Source organism: Lepidochelys kempii, chromosome 10 (assembly GCF_965140285.1).
Source record: "Lepidochelys kempii isolate rLepKem1 chromosome 10, rLepKem1.hap1, whole genome shotgun sequence".
In the NCBI taxonomy this organism is placed as follows: Eukaryota; Metazoa; Chordata; order Testudines; family Cheloniidae; genus Lepidochelys; species Lepidochelys kempii.
Window position 1 is genome coordinate 65,699,457 of NC_136389.1, and position 20,295 is coordinate 65,719,751.

General features: G+C 42.9%; 1 protein-coding gene across 1 annotated transcript in view; it reads right to left on the minus strand.

Moving 5' to 3' along the window:
* LOC140894967 (NAD(P) transhydrogenase, mitochondrial) overlaps nt 1-20,295 on the minus strand; it is a 70,427-nt gene continuing 50,132 nt past the window's right edge. The window contains exons 14-22 of the mRNA XM_073303975.1: nt 19,876-20,071; nt 18,334-18,567; nt 16,776-16,936; nt 15,978-16,157; nt 14,830-14,989; nt 10,579-10,660; nt 9,226-9,344; nt 2,551-2,666; nt 1-364 (exon numbers count right to left, since the gene is read on the minus strand). Coding sequence (XP_073160076.1) covers nt 212-364; nt 2,551-2,666; nt 9,226-9,344; nt 10,579-10,660; nt 14,830-14,989; nt 15,978-16,157; nt 16,776-16,936; nt 18,334-18,567; nt 19,876-20,071 — 1,401 coding nt within the window. The 3' untranslated portion in view covers nt 1-211. The remainder of the gene's footprint in view (nt 365-2,550; nt 2,667-9,225; nt 9,345-10,578; nt 10,661-14,829; nt 14,990-15,977; nt 16,158-16,775; nt 16,937-18,333; nt 18,568-19,875; nt 20,072-20,295) is intronic.

Below are 20,295 nucleotides of genomic sequence, written 5' to 3' on the forward strand. Positions count from 1 at the left end.
TATTATTATTATTATTAAATACAGGGACTTACATTTGTAAGGACTAAGGCACATAAATCACCAATCAGTCTAAGAGCTAATTTGTTATGTTTGGATGCTCTTTTATTTTTGAAATGGTTGTATATAAATAAGGTGCTGGATATGCCTCCAAACTATTTACTGAAATATATAAATTATATCTAGTACCCTTTTACAATTCTGAATATCAGTGTTAATGAGTATAATACATTTCCCTAATCTTGCCTTGTAAAGCATCACATGTTTTCTTTGCATCCCCAAGCAGCATTGAAGTGTTAGGTTTGTAAAAAATGGGATTGTCAACTGCAGCATACCCAACTCCCAGTGTACGCTTCATGACGATGACCTGGGGAGAAAAATAGCAGCATGAAAGAATTAAATGAAATAAAAACTTTCAGTATGTGCTCATGGAGGATGTAGTTAAAGTAACAGTTTTTAAAATAACATGTTACTATATTATAAAATTTTGACATGTATTAAATGCATGGGCTCAATCAAAATTGCATACCAGCAATATTGGCATACATTTTATATTGACTTTTGCATGTCCATATCTAACTATTCTCAGACCTCACATTTATGTGCCACCTTCCACCCTGAAAGATTGTATTGTGGTTTTAAAAAAGTAAACTGCCAAAGCACACTGATTGAGATTCACAAAGCTGACTAAAAGATTGAGCCATAAAATTCCCCTTAACATTAATTGGAACAGGGTAGCTAAATCCCCTAATCAGATGTGCAAAATCTCAAGCAGTACCTCCGGCATGACAGTGCTCCCAGACCCTAGGCATTGGATTCAAGAGACTGGGCAAAGTGCTATACTGAATTCCTTTTCCACAGCAGCTGGGTTTCGCCCCCTTGAGTTGTCTTATCCAAGTACTGACCAGACCAACTTTGCTTATGAGATCTAACATGATCACAGCACAAGCCAGTTTGACTGCAATAGTACTTCATTAAACAATTAATCCATGTTGGATATGATGTAATGGGATACCTGAAACACTGTTTATTTTCTGGGTAAGGGCCAAAATCTGTTGCCAGATATGTGGAGTGTACTACTCTGTATGTGACAGATGCAGAGTAAAGTCAAACATATTTTCTATAATTTATCTCATTAAACCTATCAAAATGATGCTTTCATACCCAGAGATGTTATTAACATTTTGCTTTTTAGGTGCATATTTCAACAATTAAAAATTGCTTGTTTCATGCAGTTATTTACTGCATCTTAATGTTACCTGCATAAATGTTCTAACATTCCAATCTGAGATCAGAACTAAACCTTTACTGTATGAGAACACAACATGCTGGAATACTGTCTAACTGAAACGTAACAAAACAAGCTTGGCATGTGCTGAATAACATGGAGATCCCAATTTTCCCCATATACTTGTTCACATGTTTCTGTGTTTTAAGAGGTTGCTTTTAATTCTAACATCTGTATGCCTGTCATTTAGTGCCATCGTCATCTTCACCATACACCCCATAACACAGTTTTTATATCATCTTCGATTGTGTTTCATGCTAATGTCTATACTTGCACAAGTTTGATGGCTTTCAATACCATAGCACTTTTGAGAACATGAGGTTTGAATTAAAATGAGTTAGTAAACCTGTCTTATAGATAGAATTGTTTATATTTAAGGCAATGAATTAAAAGTAGAATTTCAAAACTGGCTCTTTTCCTTTGTGGATGTATCTGTCAGATATGTGCTGCCATTTTTACCTGCCCTGAATTTTACCTTTCGATCCGAAATTCCCTCCCATACAGAATTTGCTGAAACTGCACACAGTTCACTGGGAACAGAGACACTGTAGATATAAAGTACATACTTGACACCATTGTCTGTGAATACAGCAGACCAGAGAGAGGAAAATTGAAAGAGAAAAGCTATGGGTTTGCAAATGTACACAAGCTTCTGATACACTGAGTCAAAGTTCTGCAGCCCCTTATACCTAGACCTGGTCAAATAATATAAAAACTTATTTGTGAGTAATTTATTCAACAATACATTTTTAGCTTTTGGGGAGTACAGTGAAACATAGCTCTTTGTAAGAAGATTTGGAACACTAATAAAGTGTACTTTGCCTCTTTCTAAATTTTAAAAGCAAAATCCATTAGAAAGAAATGCCTTTTAAATGCTATATAATCCAGGAGCCAATCCTGCTCTTTTTAAAGTCAATGACAAAACTCCCATTGGCATCAATGAGAGCAGGACAGGGCATAACTTGTCAAATCAAGCATTTCACTGTAAGCTTAACCCTATAACTGCTTGTCATGGGGACCCTCCTGTTGAAATGACTGGGAATTCCATACCAAATTGACTGCAGAGTTGGGGTCCCTTCTTGTGTATCTGCCGCATACTGTTAGACAGATGCACCTATGTGCATACTCCTTGCATGTGTATTAAAAACAAACAAACTATCTTTCTTTGTCTTTAGTGCAAGTCGGCATGTCTCCTGAGAAACAGAGATACTTTCCATAAACATATACTGTGCGGACTCCAGTCAACTTTGATTGTTTTTAAGTACCTGCTTAGCTTTCCAGACCTCCAATACAGGCATGCCAGCAATAATAGAATTGGGATCTTCCTGTGCTGCAGAGTTTACTGTGTCATTTGCACCAATGACCAGAGCCAAGTCCGTTTCTGAGACAGAATAGAAATATGTTACAAATGTTTTGGAACTTGCAGCTGCCTTTCCTTTATCACAGCGACACCAAAACACACAAATCAAACATTCATTAAATGTTGATAGTTCACTGTTTATTCTAAATGAAAATAAGTTAGGCCCATCCATTTGTGTCAAACCCAGAACTGAATCTTGGCAGATACATGGGCTAATGAAAACTATTATAACCATGCACCGCTACAGGCTGGGGACCGATTAGCTAAGCAGCAGTTCTGCAGAAAAGGACCTGGGGATTACAGTGGATGAGAAGCTGGATATGAGTCAGCAGTGTGCCCTTATTGCTAAGGCCAACGGCATATTGGGCTATATTAGTAGGAGCATTGCCAGCAGATTGTGGAAAGTGATTATTCCCCTTTATTTGGCACTGGTGCATCCAGCTTTGCCCACCCACTACAGAAGGGATGTGGACAAATTGGAGAGTCCAGCAGAGGGCAACAAAAATGATTAGGGTGCTGGGGCACATGACTTATGAGGAGAGGCTGAGGGAACTGGACTTATTTAGTCTGAAGAAGAGAAAAGGGAGGGAGGATTTGATAGCAGCCTTCAACTACCTGAAGGGGGGGTTCCAAAGAGGATGGAGCTAGGCTGTTCTCAGTGGTGGCAGATGACAGAACAAGAAGCAATGGTCTCAAGTTCCAGTAGCGGAGGTCTAGGTTGGATATTAGGAAACACTATTTCACTAGGAAGGTGGTGAAGCACTGGAATGGGTTACCTATGGAGGTGGTGGAATCTCCGTCCTTAGAGGTTTTTAAGGCCCGGTTTGACAAAGCCCTGGCTGGGATGATTTTAATTGGTGTAGGTCCTGCTTTCAGCAGGGGATTGGACTAGACCAGACCTCCTGAGGTCTCTTCCAACCCTATGAGATACCATAAGAGACAATATGCCTAAATCTTAATGTACAGAGTCTTCTACAAGGCTTGTGTGAGGTCACCAAATAGAGTACACGTGTAGACCCTAAGAAATATCTTCATTGTATTATGGCATATTTTATTTCAACATCATTCACCTGCAGCTGAATTCTACAAAAACTCTATTCTGAATCATAATCAGGCCCACATCTCTGCATGCGAGCAGTCCTCTCCTGATACACAGTCCAATGTAGAATCAGGGCCTAACACTGCAAATAGTCCAATTGATTCCATTTGAGTTAAGATGGCAAAGCTGGTCCCTTGATTACTAAATCATTTCTGAAAAGCTCTGGGCCAGTCTGATCAGTTACATCGTGCAAATCCAGGGTAACTGCACTAATGGCAAATAAATTATTCTCAATTTGTACCTGTGTAAGTGAGCTCAGAATTTGGCCTTCTGACGTTTAGTTCCCCTGTTATATATTTACTAAAGTCTTGATTCAGGGAAAAATAGTTCATCTGGCTTTTGTGACAAGTGGATTTTGGGGGTTGTGTGACATAGAAGCCAGATGGACTTTTGCTTAAGTGGGCCTTTAACATACTTTCACCAAAAGCCAGTGAGGAGACACATTGCTTTCATCCAGACTACACCACACGATCCATTGTCTACAGCCAAGCTCTACGATACAACCGCATTTGCTCCAACTCCTCAGACAGAGACAAACACCTACAAGATCTCTATCAAGCACTCTTACAACTACAATACCCACCTGCTGAAGTGAAGAAACAGATTGACAGAGCCAGAAGAGTACCCAGAAGTCACCTACTACAGGACAGGCCCAACAAAGAAAATAACAAAACGCCACTAACCATCACCTTCAGCCCCCAACTAAAACCTCTCCAATGCATCATCAAGGATCTACAACCTATCCTGAACGACAACCCATCACTCTCAGAGATCTTGGGAGACAGGCCAGTCCTTGCTTACAGACAGCCCCCCAACCTGAAGCAAATACTCACCAGCAACCACACACCACACAACAGAACCACTAACCCAGGAACCTGTCCTTGCTACAAAGCCCGTTGCCAACTGTGTCCACATATCTATTCAGGAGACACCATCACAGGGCCTAATCACATCAGCCACACTATCAGAGGCTCGTTCACCTGCACATCTACCAATGTGATCTATGCCATCATGTGCCAGCAATGCCCCTCTGCCATGTACATTGGTCAAACTGGACAGTCTCTACGTAAAAGAATAAATGGACACAAATCAGACGTCAAGAATTATAACATTCAAAAACCAGTCAGAGAACACTTCAATCTCTTTGGTCACTCGATTACAGACCTAAAAGTTGCAATTCTTCAACAAAAAAACTTCAAAACCAGACTCCAACGAGAGACTGCTGAATTGGAATTAATTTGCAAACTGGATACAATTAACTTAGGCTTGAATACAGACTGGGAGTGGATGAGTCACTACACAAAGTAAAACTATTCCCTCCCCTGCCCCCTGTCGTTCCTCAGATGTTCTTGTCAACTGCTCGAAATGGCCCACCTTGATTATCACTACAAAAGGTTCCTACCCCCCACCCCCGCTCTCCTGGTGGTAATAGCTCACCTTAAGTGATCACTCTCGTTACACTGTGTATGGCAACACCCATTGTTTCATGTTCTCTATGTATATAAATCTCCCCACTGTATTTTCCACTGAATGCATCCGATGAAGTGAGCCTGTAGCTCATGAAAGCTCATGCTCAAATAAATTTGTTAGTCTCTAAGGTGCTACAAGTCCTCCTTTTCTATTGCTTCTATAGTTACAATTGCTTGTTCAATGGAGGGCTAATCAATGGAGGGATAATTCTCAAGGCAATAATTGCTCTGTAATTAACCCTAGTTGTACTGGACTATAATTGGGATTCAAATAATTATTTAAAAGCAGCATCTGGATAAATGTTTAAAAACAGCCTTTAATTTTGTGCTGCTAAAATTGCTTCCACAATCCATTGTTGACTGGCGCGGTCAATAGGATTTAGATGTCTACCTCTCTGATTGTCCGTGGTGTAGTTTACTGATAGCCGGGGGGGAGACAGCATGTCTGTTGTACAAAACCATCAATAAAATAGTCCCCAAGTGTCATACTCATAGATTACCTTGGTACACATGGGCTGTTGACTACAGCACCAATGGCAGTTATCATATTTCAAGATCAATCAATTGTGGTACAGACTATCAGATATTACCATTATTTTTATGACACCTATTCTTTTTGCATCTAGGTTTTTTTTTATAGTTATTATCAGGGCATGGAGAGGTTGAAATTAGGGGAGTGTTCCTGTTGCATGTCAAGTGATTTATGTGACCACCAGAATTCCAAGATGGAGTTGTAGCTCAAACTCTTTATTCACTTCTGTACAATGTAAGGATCTAATTTTGAAAATATTCTTTCCCTTCCTTTCATCTCTCCATGCATAACTTCACTATTGCCTCCTGTCACAGCTTTTTTCTAAACTGCCTGGAATTGTTTTACCTTGAAGCATTGCTGGAACAGCAGTTTGACAGGGATAAGCTGCTAATTCATGGAAGTGACGTCAGTTCGCTTTCTTTTCAACACACCCAGAGGTAGCAGTGTGTCCAATGCTGTGATCCATGAACTGCACAGTCATAAAACGTTACCTGATGGTGATGTCAGCGCATCAAAAACCACTTTGAGTAGCTGGCAGTGGGATCTCCTCTTACCCTCTAATGCTGATGAAGCAAGTAGAATGCTTGTGGGGGATGCTGATGTTGTGTGCTCAGGGCTTTAAAGCCGCTTACAATCAGGCCAAGTGGGCATTTGTACTCAGTCTGCCTGTCATATGCGTATGCAAGGGGGAGGAGCTACCTGCATCTTTCCTGTTTTACATATCCGTGCTAGCGTTGCCAACTTTATACTCGCACAAAACCAAACACCCTTGCCCCGTCCCCCTGCCCTGCCCCTTCTCCGTGGCCTCACCCCCGCTCACTCCATCCTCCCTGCCTCTGTCACTCACTCTCCCCACCCTCACACGCTCATTTTCACCAGGCTGGCTTGGGGGTTGGGGCGTGGGAGGGCATGCAGGCTCTGGGGTGGGGCTGGGGATGAGGGATTTGGGATGCAGGAGGGTGCTCTGGGCTGGGACTGAGGGGACTCCAGGCTGGGGAAGGGGGTTGGAGTGCGGGGGAGTGGGGGGGTTGACGGCTCTGGCTGGGAGTGAAGGCTCTGGGGTGGGGCTGAGGGGTTTGCGGTGTAGGAGGGTGCTCCGGGCTGGAACTGAGGAGTTCAGAGGGTGGGAGAGAGATCAAGCTGGGGAAGGGGGTTGGGAGCTCCGGCTGGGGGTGTGGGCTCTGGGGTGGTGCTGGGGATGAGGGCTTTGGGGTACAGGAGGGTGCTCTGGGCTAGGACCGAGGGGTTGGACGACAGGAGGGGGGTCAGGGCGGGGGCAGGGGGTTGGAGTGCGGGGGGGGGGGCTGCCGGCTGGTGGTTTGGGCTCTGGGGTGGGGCTGGGGATGAGGGATTTGGGGTGTAGGAGGGTTCTTTGGGCTGGGACCAAGGAGTTTGGAGGGCAGGAGGGGGATCAGGGCTGGGGCAGGGGGTTGGGTCATGGGAGGGGGTCAGGTGGGTTCCGGGCAGTGCTTACCTCAAGCTGCTCCCAGAAGCAGTGGCATGTCCCCCCTCCAGCTCCTACATGGAAACACGGCCAGGCCGTTCTGTGTGCTGTGTCATTTGCAGGCAACACCCCTGGGAGCCACGAAGCTGGTGCTTGGGGCAGTGCACGAAGTCCTCTGGCTGCTCTATGCATAGGAGCCAGAGGGGGAACATGCCACTGCTTTCAGGAGCTGCGTGGAGCCAAGGCCTTAGCCCTGCTGCGCCACCAACTGGACTTTTAATGGCCTGGTCAGCACTGCTGAGCAGCGCCGCCAGGGTCCCTTTACGACCGGGTATTCCGGTCAAAAACCGGACAACTGGCAACCCTAAGCAAGAGCAGCCACAATCTGACCCTAATGTGCCAGAGGCTTTTAATTCTGTAACAGAAGTGGGAGGGAGGTAGCCCTGGAAAACCACAAAAGATAGATGCAGTCTAAACTAGAAACACTACGCTGCCACGCAAAAGAGACTATAGCTCCCTTCCCTCTTACTTTCCTACCTTAAGTTAAGGGACTTTTGCCTCCCTAACACTCTTGCTACTTCTGGATGCCTTAGTTTTCTTTTCAGAGGCATCATTTCTTGTCTGTGATGGGGAATAGGCACTTTATTTTACTGATCCTCCCCCACATGCCCCAGCCAAAATAGGGCAGAACAAAAAACAAAACAAAAAGGCAAAAAGAACATGGAAAGGGAGGGAAAGGAAGGAAGGAGGGCAGGAAGGAGAAAGGAGAGTGACATTGCAGTTTCCATCCACTAGGAATTAATCAAAGCTCACAAAAAAGTTGGACCAAATCTTTTCAAGTTTGTCTGAAGTCCCTCGTCTCTGAAACATTATCCACTCTTTAGCTGCCAGGTCACCAAAGTACTTGTGCAAAGCTTCTGCAGCTGGAGGTAATCTGCTCTTCCATCTGAGCAATGTGTGTCATTCGGCTACATGCCCTGTCTAGAAAACCAAGCTCTCCATGAATTATGGTCTTTCTGTACCTTTTAGTGCCTCATTGCTTCATTTTTTTGCTTTGTCTGTCCCCTCCCCTTTCCGAAGAAGGGAAGTGGTACCAAAACTGGCAGCAGCCCTCCCTCCTGGTGAATATTCCCTCCCCTGGGATTTAGGGGGCCTGATATATGCAAGGGGCAGTAATTTCCACCTCCTCACCCCAAACTTCAGCGAATCCAAAGGAAGAATCTACCAGATATTTGAGAAGCATGAGTGTCCTACAAGGAAATTGAATCTTGCAGAGCAGCTGCCTGCTCACTTATACTCCACTCACAATAATGGTAGCAGTGATTCAAATTAATAATACACCACTATTAAATAATACAAATGATCCTATATATAAGCAGTCTCTTCCCAGGGCACTCCGAGTGATGATCTTTCATAATCACTACGGTATCAAATAGTAACAAAACATTAAAACACTCAAATACCCTCATAAAACCACAAACAACAAGAGCAAAAAGTGAGAGGGGACTTGATAACCTGTAATGCCACAGAGCTCCACCCACCTGACATGAGGGTGGATTTTCAACAGGACTCATTTTTGCCATAACTCTTCTCCCATAAAAGTCACTGCTACAACTCCCATTGACTGAACTGAGATCAGAGAAACTAACTTTAAACTCCCACCATACATCTGTTTGTCCAATATTCAGAATATCACATGGTTGCCTTTCCTGATACCCTTATCACTGACAAAATACAGACACATATTTGATTTAAAAAGTCATATATTTTGCTCACTCTACAGCAAAACCCTAGTGGCTATTATGATTATCCATTAAGTAATGTCAGACATAGCTTGGCTTTTATATGAGTCAGGCAAACCTTTGGTCTTATCTAGTCTTGATTCTGGTCTTTAAAAAGCATTACTGTCAACCCTTCCACCTACCAAAATACTGCCTGGCAATAAAATTATAGTTATTTGGCCTAACTAAAAGCAGAAAATAAATTTAAAATATTTAGAATGGTTTGAATCTAAGACATCATTTTTCATCCCTTACCTGGGAAATCTTCATTTATCTCATCCATTTCTAATACAACATCATAAGGTACACCGGCTTCTGCCAATAGTACATTCAGTTGTCCTGGCATACGGCCTGCTACAGGATGGATGCCAAACCTGGAAACCAAGAAAGCAAAGAAACCAAGTCATGCTGAACTAATAAATGCCGACTGATAAATGTCAGCAATCCTACACATGTGGAAGCAGTCCAGTTCCAGTGCTTCATATACCTGAACCAGATGCAGAGAGAGCGAGCTATAAAATACTGGTCATGAAACTGCTACTTGGGAAAGAGCAATTAATGTATATGTTTGTAATCAGTACCAGAAAGGGAAAATTGAAACACTTACAGAACTCCTTTCACATCGGGCACCCTGCTGGTTAAAAATTAACTATGTAGTCATGGCATGTTATTTGGTGATTTCATTTAACACTTAAGCCACACCCCAGAATCTAAATCATTCATGAAGACCGTGTGTCATATATAGTGTGTGTATATACCACACAAGAGTGGGATTAGAGCCTAGGACAAATGAAATAACACTTTGAACAGATATGTGGATAAGGATTCAGTCCATTTTCTAATTCAGAGGTGGCTTATTGATACATACTCTTAATATGCACTTGCAAAAATCAAAACAAAAAAAACCCCACTGCTGGGGGAAAAAAAGACTTTTCCAAGAATTTGATGCAAGAATTAAAACGCTTAATATTCTTGTCAAATATTAAGAAAATGAATGTCTGAATTCCAGAGGCTAATCAAATATTCATAGGCCTGGACTTCCCAACTGAATGCTATGGCAGACCTGAGCTCTGTCAATGCTGAGATCATATTCATGCTCTGTTTGCTGCTAGCAGACTTCCAGCACAGATGTTTTCCTGATTAATGTGGGCAGAGATTTTTTTCCCCCCACAGGGAATTTGTGTTTCTAATTTGCTTTCATGTTTTTGAAAATCCCACCCATATTTGCTATGTCAGAGAGCAACTCATTTTTAGAAATATCAGTTAGCTTATTTGGGGGACTTAGGTGTTTATTGGAGCTCCTAACCAAGGCACTCAAGTTTGAAAATTGAGCCTGTAGTATTGAATGGCATGGTATATGGTGTATTACCACGTCATACTAAACATATTAAAGATTTCCTATTGAAGTTCTATCATTGCTTTTAATGTTTGATGTACAGTAAGTACAGTATTTGTCCTGGCCTATTTCAATGACAACATTGTGAGCCAGATCCTCAGCTGGTGTAAATCAGCGTAGCTCCACTGAAATCAGAGCTGAGCTCCCTGGAAATCAATGGAGCTATACTAGTTTATACCAGCTGAGGATCTGGCCCACTATATGCAACTTACCTGACTTTCTTTCCTTGTTCATTAAGCATTTTCACCATGTCAGCAATGGGATACTGGGCCTTGGCTGCACAAAGACCCCAACCTAAACCATGAAAAACATGTCAGTGTTCTACAAAGGAAGCTTAGCATCCCTCAAAAAGCACCACATAGTGCTCCATTAACCAGCATGCCTTCAGCATTAATGAATATTAGAAACCACAGTTACTGCACACGGGGCCAACAAAACTCATTTGCCTGGTGGATATGACACAGAGTTAAAGGTCAAAATGAACTGCAAAGGGATACTTTAATATGGTCGTTTAATTCAATGGTAGCACTTAGTGCAGGTTTCACTGTAAATTACATTGAAAAACTAAGAGTCCTGGCTACAGCTAACTCACTCTACCACCATATTCTATTTCTGTGTGAATATAAAGGAGGAGAAAGAGGCATTTCAGTACAAATGCAATTACAGGAGTAAATTTTATGAGTTGAGGATAAGAAAGCAAATGTATCTGTGCAGTAACATTGACAAACATGGTCAGCATCCATCCTGCAGTCCTGCACAGCTGGATAAGGGGGCTTCGGTCCAGCTTTTGGGGACGTGTTTAAAAGATGGCTTAAAGTTCCCTTTGTGCTTGCCCAGTCCTGGGGCAATCTGCTCGAGCTTGGTCTCCCTGCATGGTTTGCGGGTTCTAAGGAGCTATAGTGGCAGCTGGAGAATGCCATGGTGAAGGAAAGTCCTAGCCACACCTAGCCATGCCCCATCCATGCCCTTTGCTACAGTCACAGGTAGAGGAAAGATGTAAGACCTGCAGCAATAGGTCTGCATCCCCTAAGCATCCCTCTATGCAGGGGAAATCCTTCAGGTACCAGTTCATCTGGGTTTAGGTTAGCTTTGTGCCAAGGGAGCAATGCAGAAGTGCCCTAATACATGGCAGGATCTGGCCTTCCTTATTGTGGCTATAAATGGAAAGTATTTTCAAAGAGTTCATACTGCTAAAATCTATAAAAGTGTAGCCCTCAGCTATGTCTATGCAACTGCATTAGCCTCAGTTGCATTTGTGACAGGTTTCAGAGTAACAGCCGTGTTAGTCTGTATTCGCAAAAAGAAAAGGAGTACTTGTGGCACCTTAGAGACTAACCAATTTATTAGAGCATAAGCTTTCGTGAGCTACAGCTCACTTCATCAGATGCATATCGTGGAAACTGCAGCAGACTTTATATATACACAGAGAATATGAACCAATACCTCCTCCCACCCCACTGTCCTGCTTTAGATAAGCTATTACCAGCAGGACAGTGGGGTGGGAGGAGGTATTGGTTCATATTCTCTGTGTATATATAAAGTCTGCTGCAGTTTCCACGATATGCATCTGATGAAGTGAGCTGTAGCTCACGAAAGCTTATGCTCTAATAAATTGGTTAGTCTCTAAGGTGCCACAAGTACTCCTTTTCTAGTTGCATTTGTGCAGCCAAACATATTACTGGTGGGGACGTGTGGGAAAGACGGCTTTTTGGTTTTCCAAGCTGAGTTTGCAGGATTGTCATTCAGGCAAAAACTATTTTCTAACTTGTAAACTGAGCATTTTTGATATGGAGCCTGAGAAACAATATGTATGGGACCTCTAGTGCCAATTTTACAAATCACTTTACTGTTATTCTTTGAATAATTATTTTTTTCTTAAAAACAACGTATTTGGATGGGGGACACTCAGGCAGTCCCCTTCCTTTCCCCCCAACTTTATCCCTTCTCATTACAGAGGCCCCTCATCAGGATGAACCATCCATCTGGCTAAGAAGGGCTGCTTGCAGCTGCATCTGGAGCCAGCCAACTGTACTCCTGGGTCAGTTAGAGGGGCTGCTTGCGTGCAATGCTAGGTGTGTGCAACATTTCTAACCTCTGCAGCCCTGAGAGCGAGGGACTGAGCCCAACACTCAGACTCAGATTCCAGCTGAGCTGCCAAATAGAGGGTTGGCACACTAACAAACATTCAATCCCTGCAGGCAATCCAACTCCCAATAGCCATTTTAGTCAAGGATTTTTTCCCCTACACACTTGGGACCGAGGCCTTTTTTTGCTAATACACATTCATAAAACACACTAACTTTTTGTAGTTCACTGCAATGAAAGAAGAATTTGATATGGCATATTTAAATCCACTGGACATGATGTCCTGCAGCTATGAGATAAGTGAAGAATGCATCCTGATCTCAAGACATGTTTGCCAGTTATCGTTCATTACACTGGCAGAGTTAAAAATTGCCTAAAACTTTGTACAACTTATTTTTTTTTTGTTTGGTTGGTTGTTGTTGTTGCAGCAAATTTGAAATGATTTAACATCTGGCCACATAATGGGCCAGGTGTTGCCATTCTTAGCAGAAACACCCACTGAATTCAATGGGCGATTACCCTGAGTAAAATCTGCAGGAATTGGCTTATTAATTTTAAGGAATTTAGTAGCTAGAAATTACTTTTCTTTCATAAGTATTTGGGGAAAAGTAAAATCCTTGAAATAACAAGTAACTAAAAATCCCACAATATTAGTCCCATAATAATAGCACCATCCAGAGAGTGCAAAGTCCAATTCAGGACAAGTCTGCTTTTACACTTGGGGTTTGTATCCCCAGTTCTCTCTACCTTTGAGGCACTCTGCCATGTCACTATTTTTTCATCTGAGGAGGACAGATAGAACTCCCTTCAGAGCCCATAGGACAGTGGCGGATTTATTGTTAGTGGGTGCACAGTTTTCATTTTCGGGGGGTCCCCCCTCAGGACCCAGCCAAGAAAAAGAACATTCTCTCTTATCTCCTTCCCCCTCCCGTTGTTTTTCATTCTTTTTTTCATCATCTTCCTCCTATATTATAAGTAATGGGAAGTAAATGAAAATAAAGTGAGGTACCTTGATTGGAGCAGGGAATTGGGGTGCAGGAGAAGGGCAGGGGGTTGGTTTTGGGAGGAAGTTTCAGTGCTGGGTGCAGGCTCTGGGCCGGGGCAGGGGGAGTGGCGCTTACCTCAGGGAGCATGGCTCCCAAAACGACCAGCACACACACCCCTCCAGCAGAGGTTCCTAGGCCAGGGTGGGGGGAACCAGGGGGTCTCTGTGCGCCACTGCCTGCAGGTGCCACCCATGCAGCTCCCATTGGCCGCAGTTCCTGGCCAATGGGAGCTGTGGAGTCGGCACTTGGGGGATGGACAGCCCGCAAAGATACCCTCTAGCCCCTCCGGGCTGCAGGGACATGCTGGCCGCTTCCAGGAGCGAAGCGGCATGGAGGGAGGGAGGCAGAGTGGGCAGGGAGCCGCCTTAGCCCTGCTGCTGGCATGTCTCTGCGCACCCCTTGGGGAGTGGGGGGCAGCAGGTCTCTGTGCACTGCCCGGGGCGGGGACAGTGCATGGAGCTGCCACCCTCCCCCCCCGCCAGAGGCATGCAGAGATGTGCCAGCAGCCGGCTGCTTTCGGGAGCGGTGTGGGGCCACCAGCCCTGGCATGCAGGCATCCTTGCCTGCATGAGCCCTGCTGTGCCGCCAGGCGGGACTCGGGGGCAGGTTCTCAGATATTTGTCTTGCATTTTGGGCACCCTCTGGTTGTTGGGGGCTCCATACCACCACACTGTTTGGTTCATGATAAATCTGCTCCTGCCATAGAAGCTACTATTCTCGAAAGTGAGTCATTCATTCTTGAGGGTCTAACCATCACAGGTTGGGCTGATTCTGATCTCACTTCCAATAGGGTAAATCAGAAGAAAATCCAGTGAATTCAGGAGTGGGTGGGTGAGATTCTGTGTCCTGCAATGTGCTGGAGGTCAGACTCGATAATCATGATGGTCCCTTCTGACCTTAAAGTCTAAGAGTCTATGAGAATTCAGTGTCATGAAAATGGTGTAAAACTGGTGAAATTAGGCCCTCTGTCCATGCAGACCTGAGGATGAGATGGATCTTTTTTCCTAAACAGCTCTTGTAATGTATTTGGTGCTTTATAACCAATCAGCTCTGGGACTTTTTATACCAATGAGATGTAGGTTACACTATCTTCTTGTTTCATTCTAGTTCTTCTAGTTTAGCAAGCTTTTTCAATGTGTAGAATATCAAATTTTAAATCCCCACATGGATCTTTAACTTTCCTAGCTAGACTCCCTTATTCTTTCATAGGTATTTTATCAGTCATAATTTCTGCTCATTCCTTTAACTAACTAAGCAGAATGTTGTGCAGTAACTGAGTTATGCTGACAAGCGCATTTCTCAATAAGCATATGAAAATATCTGAACTCTTACCAGGGGTAATGATGACAGAGTTAGCTTCCTTTATCATTTCAATGGCTTGGTCAATTCCGACTTCGGTATGTGTTCCAACAATTTCCATAGGTTTCCCTCCACCCGTAGAAGATGTACCAAATCCACCCAAAATCACATTTGGCAAAGACCTATTCATGGCCTGAGTGGGAAGACATGAAGTGAGTGCATTGGTCAGAAGCAATAGTTCTGATTACATTCAGAGAACCTCAAAATAAACAGTGCATTTGATGGTAATCCTCATGTCGTTTGATTGGAAAGGCAAGCTGCATTATTGTTCAGCTCATTAAAGTGTAATTTAACAAGACTCTGAAGACGATGCAGCAATGGTTCAATAGTTCAATATTCTATTTGGAAAGCTACAGTATCCCACTTGGCATATAACCCATACATTTTGAACAAAGGTTTTCAGATGTGCCTTTGAGAAATTCTTATGTTTTTCAGTCATGTTCTAACCATTTTTCTATTCACAAAGCCACTCTAACATTTTTCTCTAGGGAAACAAAGGCATTGATTTGTTTAAAGAACTTCTCTCCTCTTGCTCATTATAAAACAGGATGTTTCCTCAAAACCAGTCACTGGGTGAAATTTTTCATTGCAGATTCTTTGGTCCTCATCAAAATGCTGACTGACAAAGCAAACCATGCTACTTCTTATTCCATTTTTGAAAGTAAGGTTAGATGATAGATTGACAATGCTAGAGACTGTTTATTCAGAGAACATGTACAGTGTAGGCAACAGAAGTGCAAGCTTCCCCACACTACAACCCCACCAATCTGACCTGGAAGGGTCACATCTAACAGCAAGGGTAATTTAGTATCCAGGCCAATACGAGTGCCAGTCAGTGCCAGTCATGGTAGTGGTTTCTGAGACCTCTAGGAACTGGAGTGAGATCACCAATTGCTCTTTGCATCACATCCTAATTCTAAAAGCCCACCAAATAGTCATCAGACCCGCAATAACTTTTGATTATTTATGACCAGTTTGGACCGGATTTAAACTGGCAATCGATCCCTTGGGCCATCCAGTCTTCTACAGTTTCTATTTTTAAAAAGTTCCCACAGTAGAAGCTCCAGACTTGTTTCACCAAAGTCAGCATGTTAGCCCAAGTACATACGTTGCCATCTTACCACACACATGATGTAAGAGAGAATCGCTCCAGAGGACCCAATCAAGGCACCAACAATTGTCATCAGGTTGTTATCAAGAAGGAACCCTTCTGCACACAAAGCCCATCCAGAATAGCTGTTCAATACAGTGATGACCACAGGCATATCTGCACCACCGATAGCTGCAGTAAGTGTGACTCCCTGCAATTTAATATACACCATGGAAAGAAAAACTAAAGGAAACTCACTTTTAAAGAACAACATTATTACTAACATGTTAATTAAAAAACAGAACAAACAAACCATCAAATACCTGAGTACAAGAACTTGGCTATTTCATGATTATCTGTTATACATAATGGGTCTGATTCTCTGAGGAGCTGAGCACTCTGAATTCTCATTTACACAACAGGAGTTGAACCCACTCAGCATCTCACAGGATTGGACACTTACTCTCTTTCCAAAACTTCTTTCCAAAACTTCTTTCCAAAACCAGGTCATATCTATAGCAGTGGTTTAGAGGATAGGATTACATATACATCTGACTAGACAAACAATAGCTTGTTTTACTGAACTGCCCTTAGCTAAAATGTTTTGGATCCCTGCACTATAGTTTGTGGGATCCTGCAGTGATTTGTTATGGAATTTCTATAGGGCACCATAAACATTTTGCATAGTGCTTTGAGGAGTCCTCGCAATTACACCAAATTTTTCAGCTGATTTTCTGGCATTCAGCAGGAGCTGCAGATGAATGCAAGAACTTTATATTTCCTTTGTTTGCATTGAAAGGATTCAGAGAGTGCTTTCTTGTGTTCTTACCATGATTGAGGAAAGTCCTGAAACACCAAGAAGACAGGCCATGCCGGTAGTGTAGCTTGGATCCAGCATAAACAGCCCCATACCACCCACTGACGCTGCCAGCAACCCACCATTCAAGTAATGGCGACCAGGTAGAAGGAGCGGCGCTGAGTTCAATAAACCTGGAATCAAACACTAAGGTGTTAACACTTCAGCCATTTTATTATATAAACATTTTTAATGTTAAAGTACAGGTACCCCAAAGAAGGTATAAGAGCAGGGACAGAATCAAAAGCCCAAAAATGCTGGTTCCACAGTGGCTCAATTTATCTGAAGGAAAGTTTGGCCCATTAGAGACACAAGGCAGAGGAACAGTTGTTCGGAGCTCCCTACCTCCCAGCAGCTCCTCTTCAACTCTCAGCTCCCAGGAGCTGGTCTTTTCCCACATACTAGTGTACAGCCTTTGGGCAACCCTCCAGCCCTATTGGCTATCCTGTCTCTGCCATTGAGGGGTCTGCCCGGTCAACAGTCTTTGAGGATGGGGGTTCCTCTCAATTATCAGTTTTCTGGGAGAGCAGTTCACTTGCACCAATCCCTGGTTTTACCAAGCCAGGGTCAGCCTGAAGCCTCTTCAGCTCCCTGGCTGGCAACACAGTTTCTCATTTCAGCTGTGAGCCAAGGAAGCCTGTTTGTCCCTAAATGTCAGCCAAGAGAGATCCTGCCATCAGACTGCTTCCCCAAACAACCACATCAGGATTTTTCATACTCCCTTGAGGTCATTCCTATCAGTATATGAAATGGGATGCAGCACACAGCACCAGAGCAGCTTCCCATGTAGCAGGATCACTCTGCCACTGCTAACGAGGACCAAATACTTGTCTGGAACAAGAAGCCTCAGTGACCATTTATCCTTGAAAAGAATTTTGGACTGAACAGAACCCACAGCATTTGGCCTTTAAGTCATTATTTCAATAGTGACTGGTCATGCTACCACTGCAGATGCACCCTTTTTTTGGACTTGAATTGTACCACATCAACTCTTTTATCCAAACTCATATTTTTACATGTATATCTTGTCTGTCTTTAGTATGCCATGCACCATGAAATGGTTTGTCTATTTTTCACAAGTGTTCAGTTACTGAGCAATTTGATTAATTTTTATGGCCGTAATCCTCACACTTCACACTGGAGTAGCTTTTCATTGCTATATTGGAACTAAGAAAATAATGGGTCCAAATATAGTCTACAGGAGCTCTTATCACATTTTCTATGGCCCCTATTTGTCCCCCTCAGGCCCTGAGTCCTTAGTCTGAGGGAGTGTAAACAAGCACTCATTCTCCCTCTGAAAAGTTACAAAAGGATTTGTTGGAAGCTGTTACCAATAACAATCTAATATCTTTTGGCCACCTAATCCCACAAAACTTGTCAAAATAACTCTGTTGTAAAAGGAAGTGATTTTGAAAAGGACCTAACAGTCAGCTACCCAATTCCCACTGGAAGTAGCACGTCACTCCCATCGAAACCTTTGGAAATCCCATCCTAAATTATTTAACATGACATAGACCAAAGAATAAAGTACCTTGCAGTTTTCCATAAGCCACTAATGAACCGCTGAAGGTTACACCCCCAATGTAGGTGCCCAAATATGCCACAGTTTTGAGAACACTGGCAGAAGGGTGAACGTCGAGGTGTGGATATTCAATCATATACTCAGCAATACATGTAAGAACTGCTGCCAAACCAACCAGACTGTGAAATGCAGCTACAAGCTGTGGAAGGTCAGAGATTTCAATCCGTTTCGCAACTGTGAGACCTGTAAAATGAAATGATTTAGATCCAAGATTAAAGAATTGTATTGTATTTCATCCTCTCTTGAAGTATAAACAGGCAGTTACGCAACAGAATATTGTTTTCTTTCTTATGTTGTTTTTCTTTTTGTGCAATACAATAGAATCATAATAGTTGTAGGAAATTATAACCCAATTTAAATCTCCTCCAAAAGTATATTTGCAAGAACATTCTGAGACAACAGAGTATAAGAAACAGAGCCAGACTGGGGCTTTGAAGCTACAACCTCTTCCTTGGGGAGGGGGTGCTGTGGGCACATCAGTCATATCTCCCAGATATATTCTTTCCACAGGGAGCAGACAAGCAAAATGCTCCTGGAGGCACTGGGAGAGTACACTGCATTCTCAGTCACAAACTGGGAATGCTGTTTCCCAGCATTCCTTGCTGTCAGGCCTCCAACTCCCATGTTCCTTGGAGATTACAACTCCCAAAGTTCCTTCTGGGCTGAAATGTGGAACAGAGCAGGGCTGGATTTCTACCCTGCCAAAAGGGTCAGCATACCCTGTTATAAGGACCCTATATGGCTACACATCAATGGCCACCACTGAAGATTAGTAAATCCTCTGCCAGACCAAAGATCCTGACTACAGACTAATCGTTCAAAAGTATTGTGATCCAGGAACATACTTGCTAATAACTTCTCCCCTCACCCTATTAATTATATTATTATTATTATTATCGTCATCGTCATCATCAAAACTATTAGCAGTAAAAACATTTGGGAGAGGCATAAGTAATGAATAGGAGGATTTTAAATTTTCCGGATTGTGCTCTCCACTACATGGAGGGAAATTTCAACAGAAAAACATTCACTGTAGGGTTGTCTGTAGTGAGACTTTCAGGATTCCAAAGCAAGGCCACGAAAGGTCATCTATGAGGCTCTGGAAAATGGGGAAAGGAGCCTCTGGGAAATACTGTTATCATAAATTCTATAACAGCAGCCACCATTTTGAGCTATGGTTAATATTTCCTTTGATTGTAACTTGCCAGCAAGTGCATATTCAGGTAAAATACTTCCTAGAAATAAAATGTTTTAAGCTTAAGCCATGTGACCAAATTTTAAACCAATTTATAAGCTTTGTACATATCTGCTTCACCATCTTAAGTTCTCCTCTTAGGCAAGAGTGCCACCTTTAGGCATTAATGCATTTTCCAAATGTATTTTCTCAACCTATTATAAATGAAGAATTATTAATTGTTTAATAAACCATTAATGAATGTGGTTAGTGGGATGAAGTCAAGCTACATGAACTGTACAATGTGTTGTACATACCTATTGTGCCACCCATTGCCATGGCAGCAGACATCTGAGCGAGTACTTCTGGTGATGGGTTCAGTGCTCCTACCGTAGCTGCTACACCGCTAGCCACCCCAATCATACCTAGGGCATTACCAAGTCTAGAAGTGTTCTGACTAGACAAGCCTGCCAGTGCACCAACACAGCAAAGACCTGAGCCCAAATATATCATCTGTAAAACAATGCAAAAGTTAATATATAGTGCACAGCATTGCTGCACATCAGTCATCTCTCCTGGTAGAGGATTAGGGTGTTGGAAAACCTCCAGGATCCCCAGCTAGAGTAGGGGGAGGGGAAGTTTCAATTGCAAGAGTTTATGGTTTAAGATATGAAAGATTTCTTCTTTGCATATTAATGGAGAGTCCAGTTTATTCAGCCCCATGTGCTGAAACTTCC